This window comes from Oncorhynchus keta, chromosome 2, assembly GCF_023373465.1.
Source record: "Oncorhynchus keta strain PuntledgeMale-10-30-2019 chromosome 2, Oket_V2, whole genome shotgun sequence".
NCBI classification, from domain to species: domain Eukaryota; kingdom Metazoa; phylum Chordata; class Actinopteri; order Salmoniformes; family Salmonidae; genus Oncorhynchus; species Oncorhynchus keta.
Window position 1 is genome coordinate 64,080,252 of NC_068422.1, and position 12,421 is coordinate 64,092,672.

At 47.9% G+C, this 12,421-nt stretch overlaps 1 protein-coding gene across 4 annotated transcripts in view; it reads right to left on the bottom strand.

Annotated features, from left to right (window-relative positions):
* Nucleotides 1-295: 295 nt before the first annotated feature.
* Nucleotides 296-12,421, bottom strand: part of mtss1lb (MTSS I-BAR domain containing 2b) — a 71,861-nt gene continuing 59,735 nt past the window's right edge. Inside the window, exons 7-15 of one of the 4 annotated variants that reach the window (XM_052480440.1) lie at nucleotides 11,941-12,098; nucleotides 11,379-11,486; nucleotides 10,877-10,974; nucleotides 9,098-9,230; nucleotides 8,112-8,186; nucleotides 7,505-7,654; nucleotides 6,847-7,023; nucleotides 6,266-6,431; nucleotides 296-6,024 (exon numbers count right to left, since the gene is read on the bottom strand). In XM_052480440.1, the coding sequence (XP_052336400.1) occupies nucleotides 5,249-6,024; nucleotides 6,266-6,431; nucleotides 6,847-7,023; nucleotides 7,505-7,654; nucleotides 8,112-8,186; nucleotides 9,098-9,230; nucleotides 10,877-10,974; nucleotides 11,379-11,486; nucleotides 11,941-12,098 (1,841 nt within the window). In that variant the 3' untranslated portion in view covers nucleotides 296-5,248. Of the gene's footprint in view, nucleotides 6,025-6,265; nucleotides 6,432-6,846; nucleotides 7,024-7,504; nucleotides 7,655-8,111; nucleotides 8,187-9,097; nucleotides 9,318-10,876; nucleotides 10,975-11,378; nucleotides 11,487-11,940; nucleotides 12,099-12,421 lie in introns of all 4 variants that reach the window. The other 3 variants (XM_052480435.1, XM_052480444.1, XM_052480442.1) reach the window with 3 other exon arrangements.

Genomic DNA, 12,421 nt, shown 5'->3' on the forward strand with positions numbered 1-12,421 from the left:
ACGGAACAAAGGCTTGGCTCCACCTATCAACCTCTAACAGTTTTATTTTACCTTTAGGCAAGTCAGTTAAGAACAAATTCTTATTTTCAATGACGGCCTAGGAACAGTGCCTGTTCAGGGGCAGAACGACAGATTTGAACCTTGTCAGCTCGAAGATTTGAACTTGCAACCTTCCGGTTACTAGTCCAATGCTCTAACCACTAGGCCACCCTGCCGCCCCTAACAGCGAGAGCTGTTTATTCCGCTAAAACACATTTTTAAATACCAAATGAAGGACTCGTCTCTCAAACTCGTGCACAGTTTAAGTACATATTTTATTAATACTGGAATCATCACAGTGCGTTTTGTTACATTAGCAGTGACTAAACCAAATTGAAAGGATGAATAATATAAAAAGAAAAACTTATCAGCGAAAGAGGCAAAACAGCCTCGGAGAAAAGGGCACAATAAATTAGAGAAGAGGAGAGAAATTAGAAGACAGAAAACAGCACCTGTAGCGTTACGTGACTCCATTGGAGGGGGTTTTGTACAAAAAAAACATATGCGCACATATCTCTTCACAATACCGTAATGAAAATAATGACTTCATAAAAACTGTGGCAAGGGTCATGTTCATAGATGCATTGGTTTAGCTTTAATATTGGATTGGGCTCTGGGAAGAGGAAGAGCGAAGAAACCACAGAGAATCCACAAGTGATAAGACATTCAGTTCTGTTACCATGGCACCTGGAAACGCGAGTCGTCACCTCCCTGCCTGACTACATCTCAGGAGCTGACAGAGTTGAGTTAACGGATGGTGACATCGTTGTGGGGTGACTTGGTTGGTCTTTTTAAATAGATGGGGACAGGCTGTGTGTGGGTGGGAGAGTGGGCGTGTAGCCACCTTGTGTCGAGGCAGAGTCCGTTTCTCCATCAGTGTCAGAGATCCTCAACATACGTCAGGGCAGACTTCACGAGCACGAAGACACACCAACGCAACACCTGTAGACAATGTAAACACACTACTCCTAGACCACGTACAGTATAACCTCCATACATGACCTACACCCCACAGCTACCCAGCTTGATTCAATCTTTGCCCTGACATATGCTTGAACATATGAATTATAAGCTAGTTAAAGGAAGAGGAGCTTGGGCTGTTTGGCTACCTTACAACGGCATAAAGTGATTTGCAAGGTCACACTGGTCGGACACTAACACCAGCCTAGACTATAAAGGCATACAGTCATCCACTTTCTAATGTTATTACAGTAATAAGACTGATTAACCAAGCTCTTATCCAGGATTAAGAGGGGAGGACAGGTTGACCTGTGTTAGGCAAAGCATCATGGAGACCCAATGAGACCTATAGACTGCTGTTACATATCCAGTATCCTACATTATGAATGAGTTCCATTGTTATTTCTATATAGCTTAGCGGGGGGAGTATTAAATCACACACAGTGAAACTCACAAGGCAATGAAAGCACATTTTCTCTATTATTGAAATTGTGAAAGTGATCTGCATAAGTATGCAAAAAGCTATTTAAATAAGTGTCATTTGCGACCGAGGCTGTTTTGCAGAGACACGGAAGTGAAAAATACATCTCTACACAGCACTGTGCAAACCTCACTCGACATGAAGAGAAAAGTGTATTATGCTGAAACACTCCCGTCAACCCATTTGCTCCATTCCCCTCACGACAGCGCTAACACTATGGACACACCGCCCGTGGTAAGCGCAGCAGGATACACAGACAAACAACTCACCCGATTTGAGAGAGAGAGAGAAGTCACATGGGCACTTATCGCAAATTAACACTCACTTAGAGTGAAGCTAAGGTTTAATTTAAATGATTTCATTAGCTATAATCCAGCCAGCATGAGACATCATATCATGTTCTCATGGAAGTGTTGTTCTTCTAATGTGAAACTAGCATTTTATGTTACGACACAGTTATTCCCTGTCCTTGCATTATTAGCACCCAGCGGGAAAGTGTTTCAGTCAATGTCCTGTTGGGAGTTTGGGTTTGGCTCTGGCTTAAGAGCTGATGCTGAGGCAAACTATGGGGTGAGTTGCTAGTAGAAGTTGGGGTTGTGGTGGATAAGAGGTTAAAAAGAAACACGTTCATTTATTGAGAGTATAAGTGGGGGTAGCCCACTGGGCAAAATCTGGTTAAATCAACGTTGTTTCCACGTCATTCCAACCCCCCAAAAAACGATGCGTTGACGTTGAATCAACTTTGAAAACTAATTGGACGTGCAAAAAGTCATCAACGCCAGGCCATCCGTCTTTTTCGCACCCAACTTTTAACATACATTTTTTTATTTGATTTAATGTTGAATTATTGTTAGATGAAAACTCAACCAAATGTAAATCGAAACTAGACGTTAAACTGACATCTCTGCCCAGTGTGAGGATGGCGAGAAGCAAGTGATGGTGAGGAAAGAGGGAGAGACCTTCACATACCCAGAGACAGCCCAGCTGTGGGGGTGTGAGGGAGTGAGGTGACTGCTAGTCATCCACCATGGGGTCTTGGAGAGTGTCACCTCATCCCAGGCAGAGAGACAACCAAGACTGACATCCCTGTAGTTCCTCTGTAGGGGTCCTCTCAGTCTAACACACACTAGCAAACGGCCCAGTCTCACTCGGTCTGTCTGTCTCTGTGCCACATCCTGTCTTTCTCTCGCTCTAATGCTCGGATAGAAGTGATGGTTACATAGTTGGGGTCTCGGGAACGGTAAGGAGCATCACACACAATCAGAATGAAGCAGAGTAATTCAAGCATGACAAGAAATTGGAACAGAATAATTGCCAGAGTTAAGTCTGCACAGTTAAAGACAGTAAACATTTCTTCAGTAATGTGAAGTAAAGTGAGTTAAACTTTTTTTTTTAATTCTAGCAATTTGACCTGTACAATTAGTGTTCAACTTCTTAAACAGTATATGTATGTATATATGTATATATAAATATACATCGTTCTGACCTGTGCTTTGCAGACATTCTCTGGATGAGCATCCTCTGGTCGAGAATGCACTGTGACACGGGAGGTCACATCCACCCTGGGCCACGCCCACCAGACTGCTGGTCTCTCCCCTTCCTCCGCGTCACACCCACACCCACCCTCTTACAGAGCCCCTTGCGGAAGTACTATTTCAGCACTCCAGCAGATGAGCGATATTCTACAATACCAGGTGTTTCTCTCATCTTCTCAAAGCAGACCCTCGCTTTAAAACAGCCACAGGAATTTCTAAAACAGTGCTCTATTTAAGCAAAATAAATTAAAACATTTTTTTTAACAAAATAAGCATCGAGATACATTTTGCAATGGTCATTGTCGTCAAGGTGAGGACATCAACATTCACTGCTAGGGAGCATTGGGCAGACATCCATGAAGTTCATCACTACCCTACAGTACAAAGGTCAGAATAATGCTCTCTCTGCCTGCTCAGATCCTATATCACTGTGATTCATTGTTCTCTGGAATTATTATTTTTTTCATTGACAAAAGTAAGACTACAGCATAACATTATTGCAAAAATATGGCAACATAATTTTATGAAGGGTTACTATATATTCATACAGTTTCTAGTCTTGACTTCCACCTGTGCGTCTGACTCTTGACTCTTGAACGAACAGGCAGTGAAATGCTCATTCCATCTCTCTGCGCTGCAGCAACTCTCTTCCAGCTAACTCTGTAAACATAAATATCCGCCTTCTTCTTCTGGCAACCCCTTACATTATCCAAACTGTTTCTCTCTGGCTATAGTCACTTTCATTCTAATGTCTTTAGCAAAGCCAGCTCCCGAGTAAGGCTGCACATGAGCTATGGATCTCATGTTTGAGACTCACAACAGGTAATGACTAGTACAGCAGCTTACCATCCCACTCTTTACATAAATGTTATGATCTACATTATAAATCAGTTTTTTTTTTGGAATTCAACCTTTTCAGCATGGAACCATTGTACATAACCATATCTCCAATGGCGTAACCTTCCGTTCCCATTTCCCACATTTCTTCATCACTTCCTTTTTCGATCTTCCTATTCTCTCACCAATTGAACTGCTTCACTCACTGGTCTGTGGCACGCACTCAGCACACCGCATGACAACCAACTGTCTCACTCCCCCAGCACCCTCGTCTCATCACATAGCGTGACCACACTGACTCCTAGTGGTCACACTAGAAACTAACCTTCAAAGTGCTTCAGTTTTCTAGGATTTTTCTGTTTTTTTTTTAACACATCAGGCCAGGACTTGAGAAAAGCCAATGGCCAGAGTTAGACAGCCACTGTCATGTGTACTTAAGCATGCCTGATGATGCCTGAAGAGAACCTAAACCTAAGATAACAGCTTCTGTTTCTCCTCCACTCCGCAAGCAGAAAATAAAACACATTTATTGCTCCATTTCTTATTAACATGTTCTCTCTGGATTTAGAAAATATATACGCCTGGCTTCATTTTGTAGCTTCTCATACAGTGGGAACAGGAAATCAAATATCACAATAAAAACAGTCCACTGGGCACAAACGTCAATTCAACGTCTATTCCACGTCGGTCCAACGTCATTTCATTCAAATGATGTGGAAACGACGTTGATTTAGCCAGTGTGTGCCCCGTGTGAGGGTAACAACAAATGACACAGAGGAGAGAAGCCCCACCCTCAAATACAACCGGCTGACCTGCAGCAGAACTCTGCCCACCTCTTACACGCGTGCACACACACACACACACACACACACACGGTTAGCCATGGTTTAAAGCTAACAGTGCATTGTCAGAGCCTTGTGGCCCAAGCTAAAGGGAGAGATGGGACCCCCTATTGACCCCACTTTTCATCTGTCTCTCCGCCACCTGCTTCCCTCTGTTTTACTCTAGAATGGGGAGGGGGTTGTGGGAGGAGGTGGAGAGGGTGGCTGGAAGTCCAGGTCCCTATAAACAGTCTCTCTCTCGGCAGTCAGTCCAGACAGAGTCTCTATATACAGTCTGAGGATCCCATGGTGATGGTGGTGCTAATTAAACAAACATGCGCCCAGACACGACAGAGTTATAGTGGCCAGAGCCTGTCATTATTATTCATCCTTTACTTTTTCATTATCAGCATTATTATTGTTATTTGTCATTTACTTCTAATTAAAACTTTTTTTTTTTTTTTGTAATCTTCTGTTGTCATATTCACTTCTTTACTACAGTGTCAGTACTGTATGTAGTGGTTGGGGCACCACGGTGGGTGCAGGCTGCGCTCCCTCCGCTCCGCTGTGGACCATCACAAAATCCTGGGCGCTGACCTGTCGTTGGAGACGGTCTTGCGGAGCCGCACACCCCTGCGGATGGACACCAGCACGTCGGTGCCTGACCCGGTGGCCTGGAGGTCGTGCTGGGGGGCCGGGCCAGGTGGGGGGTCATCAGGAAGGTTAGGGAAAGGGAACTGTCCCTCCCCAAGGGCATGGGCACTGGCCACCAGCTCTCCTATCTTCTCCACCAGGCTGTGGCGGTTAGCGGCTATCATCTGGTCCTCCTCAGAGCCGTGCTGGACATACACACTCATCTCCATCGCTCCCCCAGACCCCCACGCTGTGTTGGGCAGGCTCAGACGCTTGGGAGAGGCCTTCACATACTCCAACGTGTTGGGGGAGGAGTCATCCGCCACGTAGAACACACACTCCTCACTGCCCACACGTACCGGAGGCCCGGGGTACCCCCCAGGAGCATCAGGCACAGTGGGTGTCTTCACTGGCACTATGGGGGGGCGGATGGGGATGGGGCCCGCGTTGGACAGGGTGCGCCTCACACCCGGCTTGGTGGATGGGGTTCGGCGGATGGTGGCAGTCCCAGGGGTCCCAATGCCCCCTCCCCCTCCAGGCACTCCGCCCTGGGCCCCACTGGGCAGACCAGCGGTGCTGGCCGGCCTCTTGGTCTGGATCATGCGGCGGTAGTTCTGGCCGATGTTGCTGTGGCGGGGGATGGTGGAGGACTTGTCAAAGTCAGTTGACGCCTCACCTTCGGCATCTCCATTCACAGAGTAGCAGTCATAATCCGACCCTGGGGGAGAGAGAAAGACGGGAGGGATGTGGTGTGCTATTCAGAGTGTTGCATCTCGGTGGAGAGCTACCAAGTAAAGGGATGTGTGTACTCTTTAAGTTGTGAGTGGGTATAGTACATGTCTGTTACCTTGAGAGAGGACAGTGAGTGCATTCTCTGTTGGTTAATGTAAGTGAGGTTGACTTCTGTATGTATTGGTGTTTACTCTACGAGAGAAGAAGTGTACGTGTCAGAGTGGTACCCTGAGAGGGGATAGTGTCCTCGGAGCAGGAGGGCGTGGTGGTCTGGGTGCTGTAGCCACTAGAGTACTGCAGGGAGTCCCTGTTGCTCTTCTGCTGCTCCATGCTGAGACCACGGGTCAGGACCATGGCCAGGTCACTGGCTGCTGGAGACACCTCTTCGCCGTGCTGGGAGGAAGCAACAACGCATTGTCATTTAGCAGACGCTCTTATCCAGAGCAACTTAGAGCGCGTACATCAGAGTACTTTTCTTCATACAGGTCCCTCATAGGAATTGAACGCACAACCCTTCCTCTGAAAGCTTCATGCTCTACCAACTGAGCTACACGTGACTAGTGGACTAACGCATGATTAGGATGATAAATAAGTTCAAGGTTTCCAGAATCGTTTTGCAATCTAGGATCTAACCCTATCGCAATCAATTGCCTTAGAAAACACATCATACGGTAGGAGCACGGGACCACTACCAAGCACAACGGACAGACTATAACCACCAAAATCCAATTTGGGGTTAAAATACAACAGTTGTGATATAGCTGAATGTGTCTTGTATTCACACCATTGTGAGGTAAATCTCTGTTACCTTGGCAGCGATGGTGGCGGGGGTCATTCGGGGCCTCTGGACATCGTCTGGGTGAGCACCAGCATATCCCTGGGAGCCCGGGGATACCTCGCTCTCCCTCAGCCTATCCAGGGGCTCCTTCCGCCGCTGAAGCGTGGCAGCCAATGGCTGCTCATAAGAACCTGCCTTGGACCAATCCTGAAGAGGTGGGGGTGGTTAATAAGAAGCAGTGAAAAGCAACAGAGTGAACTCTGTAATGAGAGAGACCCGTCCACTATCCAGCAGTTTGACGCCTTTCATCTGGGTACAGTGTGGGGGCGGGAGATTCCTCATTGTGTGCGAGTGAGTGTTTGGTATTGGGCCAAGTTGATGAGTGGGTTTATTGGTTTGAAGCCTTTTGAGTTTGTGAGACTTCGAAAGGTGAAATGGGTTCCACCCATGGCCTGCTCAGTTTAGTAAATCATCACACATGAGATTTGACACCAGGGGGTGAGACTGTTGGCCAACGACAACACAAAAGGCACACAGGTTAGGGAGCAAAGTAATGAAGTCATGAATGAGTTAAGCAGATGGTGAAATGAAAAGAAAAATCTGGTGAATAAGCGTTAACTCAAGAAACACAAACCAAAAAAATAAATAACCAAAAATTGCAAAGTAAAGTGTGCAGATGAAAACAAACCTTCCAGCAAGGAACCTTTGATGTGGGAGAGGTAGTGTTGGATCCAGGGGAGCAGTTATAGGGTGGGGACGCAGGAAGTATGACAGAGAGAGGCCTGATGGAGCCAGTGTGAGAGAGAGCAGGACGGAAGGTAGCGAAGGACGAGCCAAACTGCGGAACGGAGAGACAAGATCGTGATCGTCAGAGCGTCCATCAACGCCAAAGGCTTATGGGAGGAGCCTTTGTGATGTGACCTCTGGGTCATACCGTACATACATACACACACAAACACACAGGTGCATGCACGCAAGTACGTGCATCTGCAGTCCCAAACACACACAAAGTGTATGAGTAGCAGAAGAGGGCAAAGACGAGAAATCAGCGGTGACAGAGCAGATGACCACAAGTTCCCCTGGGCTGATGAAGTACACATACTTAGGGAGAGAATCCAGCTGGTCAGTTTTACCAGCTTCTCTCATACACCGTATACGGCAAAACATTACAGTACGCAAAACCCAGACAACTAAAATGAGCACGGCTATAGTGTATTCGTTAATCGTGTGACAGAATGAAAGAAACGGGAGATCCACACATTGCGACAGGAGAGCGAGGGAGCCGTTGTACTTACCGTTGTGGGAGAGCTGCACTCACTGACTGACTGGCAGGTCTCGGATGCCTCGGAGGATGCGGAGCTTGATGACTTCTGCAGAAAGGGAGAGAGGTCAAGAAGGAGAATGAATGCAAAACCAAGAGACGTCGGGCAGAAGAGTGGAGGAAATAAAACCAAGGAGGGGGCGGAGCTACGTTTCAGCACTGCAGCGACGGCAGTCACACCATACATATCCGTGGCGGCAGTCACACCATACATATCCGTGGCGGCAGTCACACCATACATATCCGTGGCGGCAGTCACACCATACATATCCGTGGCGGCAGTCACACCATACATATCCGTGGCGGCAGTCACACCATACATATCCGTGGCGGCAGTCACACCATACATATCCGTGGCGGCAGTCACACCATACATATCCGTGGCGGCAGTCACACCATACATATCCGTGGCGGCAGTCACACCATGCATATCCGTGGCGGCAGTCACACCATACATATCCGTGGCGGCAGTCACACCATACATATCCGTGGCGGCAGTCACACCATACATATCCGTGGCGGCAGTCACACCATACATATCCGTGGCGGCAGTCATATCCGTGGCGGCACCACCACATATCCGTGGCGGCAGTCGCACCATACATATCCGTGGCGGCAGTACCATACATATCCGTGGCGGCAGTCGCACCATACATATCCGTGGCGGTGGCGGCAGTCGCACCATACATATCCGTGGCGCACCATACATAGTCACACCATACATATCCGTGGCGGCAGTCACACCATACATATCCGTGGCGGCAGTCACACCATACATATCCGTGGCGGCAGTCACACCATACATATCCGTGGCGGCAGTCACACCATACATATCCGTGGCGGCAGTCACACCATACATATCCGTGGCGGCAGTCACACCATACATATCCGTGACGGCAGTCACACCATACATATCCGTGACGGCAGTCACACCATACATATCTGTGACGGCAGTCATACCTGGCTGGTGATGTCAGAGGGCATGGGCGAGGGAGGCTTGGAGTAGACGTTGGCGTCCTGTGATATGAAGCCGGAGTCGTGGGAGGAGACGCTGCTGAGGCGGTGAGCGTTCCCTGGTGGCGGCTGGGCCAGGCTGCGGTAGCGATAGGACGAACTGGGTGAGTGAGTCTGAGAGCCTCCGGAGGAGCGAGAGGCGCTACTGTGGGCGCTGTTCACACTGCTGCAGGGGGGTGGGGCCAGGGTGAGAGGGTGGTGAGGGGGCAGGGAAGAGGGTCAGGCAGGGTGAAGGGAAGTGTTTAAGGTATGGGGATATCATATAAACCACATTTATGAAGTAAGAGGTGGAGAAGGTAGGAAATTGAATGATGGTGTGTAGAGATGGATATGGGGAGAGTGTGATGAAGTGAGACGGAAAGGGGAAAAGAAGGGAGATTGATGGTAGTGAGGTACAGTGATGTATCGGCCAGAGGAGCAGAGCAAGCAGTGGGTAGAGTTCATATGAGAGAGACGGGTGGTTTATATGATGGGTAGAGTTCATATGAGAGAGACGGGTAGTTTATATGATGGGTAGAGTTCATATGAGAGAGACGGGTAGTTTATATGATGGGTAGAGTTCATATGAGAGAGACGGGTGGTTTATATGATGGGTAGAGTTCATATGAGAGAGCCGGGTAGTTTATATGATGAGTAGAGTTCATATGAGAGAGCCGGGTTGTTTATATGATGGTCAGAGGTTAAGATGAGGACATTTCCAAGTTGAAGTTGAAAGTAGAAAGCAGCAGCAGTGAAATAGGGGAACCCAACCAGAATAGGGGGGAAGGAAGCACAGAGTGGAGAAGCCAAACACACAGGAAGAGAGAGAGGCCGTGCAAATACAGAGGAATAGGAAGTGATCAAACCACAGGAAATAGAGAAGAGGCCAAACACACAGAACACCAAGGGTAAGTGTGAATGTGGAGTGGAGAGATTGGGAGACACGCATGCAGGGATGGGGATAGACATGTTGAGGGTGGAGGAGGGGGTCAGAGGTAGAGGGTTGGGAAGGGAGGAGGAAACATTGAAAGACAAGTTAAGAACATGTGAGAACCAAGCATGGGTAGATTAGACACACAGGGTACAGGGCAGAGTTGCTGGCATGCCCAAAGACATGGCCTCCCAGACAGTGACACAAGCGACACATCAGAGCACTATCGTGACAAGCCTGAGAGATACTTCTTCAGAATAGAAGACACCACTTCAGACCTAATAAGTGTCCCACTTCACACATGGAAACAGGGATTATTTTGAAAAAATCTCTAAAATCTATCATAAATGTTATGTGCTATTCGTTATCATCAAACAAGTCTGTTTTAAGTTGTAATTTTCACCACTAAGAGAAGAAAAAGAGACTTTTTTTAGTGCACTGAGTGTTGCAAGCCATATGGTGCCATCTGTGATTAAACTGTGAGGACAGAGGACACAGTAGGACAACAGACACATGGACCAGCAGACAGACGCTCAGTAGACTCTCATACAGACAGACGTGTGTAGCCATGCAGGGGCGCCTCTTTTGCTAAGACACGACACATATCTGATCGCCACCTCTCACTGACACTTTCCCTGTCGCCTTTTATTGTCAGATATACTGCATGATCACACTCACATAGCCTACAACATATCATCCACACACCTTGGATCAAAACAAAGAACCCCCCGTTTGTTGATCAAATCAAATGAATCCAGGTCAATACAAATGTCTGTATTTCTAGTCCATGTGTCCTGTCTCCCTCTGGTTCGTACCTGCACATGCTGCTCTTCCTGGAGCCAGAACTGCTGGGGGAGGAGGGAGGGGTCTGGTAGGACCAGCTGTAGTCTGAACCCTTCAGGTCTTTAATCACCTGGGAGAGAGCGAGGACAAACCAGTCAGCACCATATAAGACTTATACCCCTGAAAGGCGGGAAATATGAGAACGATTCACACGGACACATTAGCATTAGCTTAAGTTGTAATGCATGAGCTGGTAAACTGCATGCTTCCCCTATTGGAATTCCTAGGCATTACTAATCAAACTCTGTACAAACAGACATTTTTATCACATTCAGATAAATGAATAGCATATTGCTTGCTGGTACACATTATGATGCTATTATTGATATGGCACATTTCACTCTATCACACAAGCACTGTTCCACCGAGCATTTCATGACCTCTGTCTAGACAGTGGGACTGAGAGATGGTGCATTATACTAAAATACTAGACTAAAAATAATACAAATATATCTTAGAAGAGAGCGTCGGCACCTGCTCGCTGGCGGGGGGCAGTTTGTGGGGATCAGTGGTGAGCACAGTGAGGTCATCAATAATGGCCTGGAGGTGAGTGATCTCTCCCAGCATGGCAATCTCTCCATTCTGATCAAAACAACGAGACTCACTTCAGTCAGTTAGTGTTATTATTTATGGCAATAGCGCTGGCCTTATGTGAATGACTACAACTGTTCAGCTTTGACTCAACACTAGAGGGCAATGTCAATATATTTTAGCTGGTGGCTTATTGACTCCCCCCAAGCCCCTGACAAGTCTCCCCTCCTCCCGTTTCATATTCACTCTTGACCAATCCCAAATCGTCCCCTAAACACATGATAGGATTTGATTGGTATGATCAACCTGGTAATAGCTCCACCTCACCCTCTGATAGGCTCGATGGAAGTTTTACCATATTGCTTGCACCAATCAAAACCTCTCAGATCTCCACAAGTGCATAAAGCGTAGGGATGACGGGACGATTAGGGATTGGTCCTATGTCTCACCCCAGCTCCCTGGTGTTTCCCTCCCCATACGGCCCCCGCCTCCCCTCCAGTCTTACCACTACAGGCTGCAGGAAGCCGATGAAGGTGCAGAAGCGTCCCCTCTCCTCCACCAGAGCGCGGCGCACCGCCTGCTTCTCTGTCTCCTCCATCAGCAGGTACATGTCATTCACATCATGCATGGCACTATCCAGCTGGGGCTGCAGGTCCCCTCGGCCTGGGAAGCCAGGAGGAAGAGCACAGGGGACAGGGTGACAGGAACAAGGAGCAGGGAAAGGGAAACAGAGGGCAGGGACATAGTATACAGGGAGTGGCGGGGATTGGGAATGGAGAGAGAATGCAGGGAGCGGGACGAGGATGGTAGAAGGACAAAAGCAGGAGAAGAGGGTAACAGAGGGCACAAGGGAAAACCCAAGTGTGACACACAAGAGAGAGGAGAAGGAGAGAAAGAAAAGATTAGAAAATGTGTGGTGTGTCTGGGCTTGAAGGGACAAAATGTCGCCCCTCCCCTCCTCCCATCCCTCCCTTCTCGGTCCCCCA